Source organism: Leguminivora glycinivorella, chromosome 13 (assembly GCF_023078275.1).
Source record: "Leguminivora glycinivorella isolate SPB_JAAS2020 chromosome 13, LegGlyc_1.1, whole genome shotgun sequence".
Classification (NCBI taxonomy): domain Eukaryota; kingdom Metazoa; phylum Arthropoda; class Insecta; order Lepidoptera; family Tortricidae; genus Leguminivora; species Leguminivora glycinivorella.
Window position 1 is genome coordinate 20,142,447 of NC_062983.1, and position 2,829 is coordinate 20,145,275.

Below are 2,829 nucleotides of genomic sequence, written 5' to 3' on the forward strand. Positions count from 1 at the left end.
TAAGTCTACATTTAGTACACCTACTTACAAGGTTAAATTTATTATTCTCCACTACCTAGGTTGTCTGGAAGAGATCTCTCTTTAGCGATAAGACCGCCTCTTGTTTTACCTCTTAAGTTGTTGTTTATACTTGTTACGTTGTTTCGTGTATTGAGGTGTGCAATAAAGAGTATTTGTACTGTATTGTATTGTAATGTAATATATTAACAGTACTTATATATTAAAATATTATTTCATTTAAAATGATGATAAATGTATAGTTGTACTGTGTATCAGGTGAGTCAATGAAACTAAAAAAAATATTATAATATTTTATTTATGAAATACACAAAAAAAGCTTACAGGTAACAACTTATAGTTTACATTAGTAATAGGCAAGTACCTAAATACTAGCATGCATGCAACTAATTAATTTTAGAAATCACGTCTCATTTTCTTATTAGCAGGTTGATTGCCTAAATCACCACCTGTAGTTTTATTACCACTTGGCACAGTCTCTTTTACACGTATCCTGTATTTGCAGTTTATATTCACACTCTGCTGATTTTCTTTCAATTCTGACAACATTTCTATTTCATCCAGTTTCCTTAAATACTCCACCGCTTCTAAAACCGTACTTTTTTTACTTGCATTCCAACCAACTTGAACTTCTTTTGGAAAATGGGTCATTATATCCGCTATGAGTTCTTTATCCGCGTTATGATTGGGCAGCCATCTTGCTTGTGACATCAGGTTAATGAAATATGTGGACATAGATTCATCTTCATGACTATAACTGCTACAAGCAATTTTTTGTCGCAGCGAATTTTGCGATGTCGTCCTCGAGAATTGTTCCATGTTTTATCTAAAAGAGAAAAAAAAATATAGTTACAACAAGAAGATCTACGTGATGGTAATCTGCACAGTAGATAAAAAAAAACATGAATAAACTTAGTTGCTCTTCTAATAAACTGTAAAATAAATCTAATATTTTGTCTGTTCTCGGCGGTGAACTACTAATTTATTTATATATTCTTTCAATCCCTTATTTGCCAAGAGTGGCACTGAAGCTTTAGTAGTTTCATGTGTTCTGCCTGCCCCTTTGTGGGATACAGGCGTGATTGTATGTATGTGTGTATTTATATTTATTTGGACATCCAACTGCTATGATATAAGTATAAAAGAAACAGTAGCTACAGGAAGCCAATTACAGGAGCTCATTGGTAGTAACAATTTATAGAAAATAGGTACTAAAGTTGCGCACTATCGCAACCACACTTGAACAAAACTGCGCTACGGATAAACTTGATAATATAAATTAATTATATGTGATATAATTAATTTCTATAATTTTATTTCACGGGCAACTATTGCAGTAATCGAAGACATTATTAATTGTAAAATTATTGAAGTTTTAACTCACCAGAAATAGTTTATTCCGTGCACTAAAAGCTCCTTCAGTAGAAAATAAAATATAGTCACTGACACACTGAGATAAAAACTTATACAAAATACGAACATGTACAAGTTGCAAACTTCATGCCTAATTCAAATTCGTAGTAAGTATTTTGCTCACATCACGTGTTCAACAGACTGCTGTTCAAATCGTACTGGTCATAATTTGACAAAATTATGGTATTTATGCTATATTTCCTTATCTTTCTCTTTTCATTCATAGTGGCCGAACGGGTAGGATAGAAATAGAAAGAGATAGTTTATTTATGTCAGGTAAAGAAGTTGATTGCCATGGTCACTTTGTCGATTGTATTTATGTGCAGATTTTATGTTTAAAGAAATAATTAGGTATTAATTAAAAGGGAAGGCGGCTTTTAGGGTTTAAATTGTGGCGTAGGCGAGAGGCTGGCAACCTGTCACTACAATAAATAAATAATAAATAAATAAAATAAATATTATAGGACATTCTTACACAGATTGACAATGTCACAGTTTCGTTTTCTTTCAACCTCTTACTTGCCAAGAGTGGCACTCAAGCGTTAGTAGCTTCATGTGCTTTGCCTACACCTTTATGGGATAAAGGCGCTATTGTATGTAATTAATTTAATTATTGTTTTTAAGTACTTGACAAATATATTATTATGGGCTTTTATTTAATAATTTCCGTAGGTCGTGCTCGTTTCTAGTAGTGTCTAGTAGTTCTACTTGCGCTGTCATGTGCCAAAACGAGGAACTTACAGATTTTAGACAATAGCACCATGGTGATACGTTTTAGAATATACCACGTGGTAAAGTATATAGTCCAGAAGAAAAAATTAACAATTAGGTAATAGAAATGTTAATATTTCATGTATGATACCATAAACCACATATATAATCTATAATCTCAGATGATACTCACATGCGGATTAAAATCAGATCCATATCTAAGGCACTGGTCCCACCGCGAGCTAGTAAACTATGAGCTATCGGCTATAAAAACGAACAAAAGATAATCACTCCCGCGTAAATAAAAGAGACACGCCGATGTTTATAGTTACTCGCCCAGCGGCGAACAGATCAAATATTTAAAAAAAAAAACTAAGTGATAAATAAGCTGATGATTGGCGATCCGTGAATTAACATTTATTTTACATAAAGTATTTCAATTTTAACTGGACTAGAATGTACAAAACGTTTGATACACGTATTGATAAAAGGACAATAACTTAAGTAGGTAGAGTTTTTTAATATAAAAAAATAATTAGACATTTATTCATTGATTAAGACAAAAATTTTAATGTTATTAAGGCAAATATGGTATACGCCTATTGTGTGGCTTCTTGCAGCCTGTACACCGCGTGTGGATTCCATACGAGCAAATAATGTATCCAGTTATAGTATCTGATCATACGA

General features: G+C 32.4%; 1 protein-coding gene across 1 annotated transcript; it reads right to left on the reverse strand.

Moving 5' to 3' along the window:
- Nucleotides 1-351: 351 nt before the first annotated feature.
- On the reverse strand, nucleotides 352-1,517 carry LOC125232426. Its single transcript, XM_048138083.1, has 2 exons — nucleotides 1,403-1,517; nucleotides 352-844 (listed from the first exon to the last, which is right to left on the reverse strand). The coding sequence occupies exon 2, from the start codon at nucleotides 835-837 to the stop codon at nucleotides 415-417; it is 423 nt and encodes a 140-aa protein (XP_047994040.1). The 5' UTR covers nucleotides 838-844; nucleotides 1,403-1,517; the 3' UTR covers nucleotides 352-414.
- Between the last annotated feature and the right edge of the window lie 1,312 nt (nucleotides 1,518-2,829).

Excerpts from the sequence above, each read along its gene's own strand:
- LOC125232426 (XM_048138083.1), bottom strand. The coding sequence starts at position 837 with ATGGAACAATTCTCGAGGACGACATCGCAAAATTCGCTGCGACAAAAA.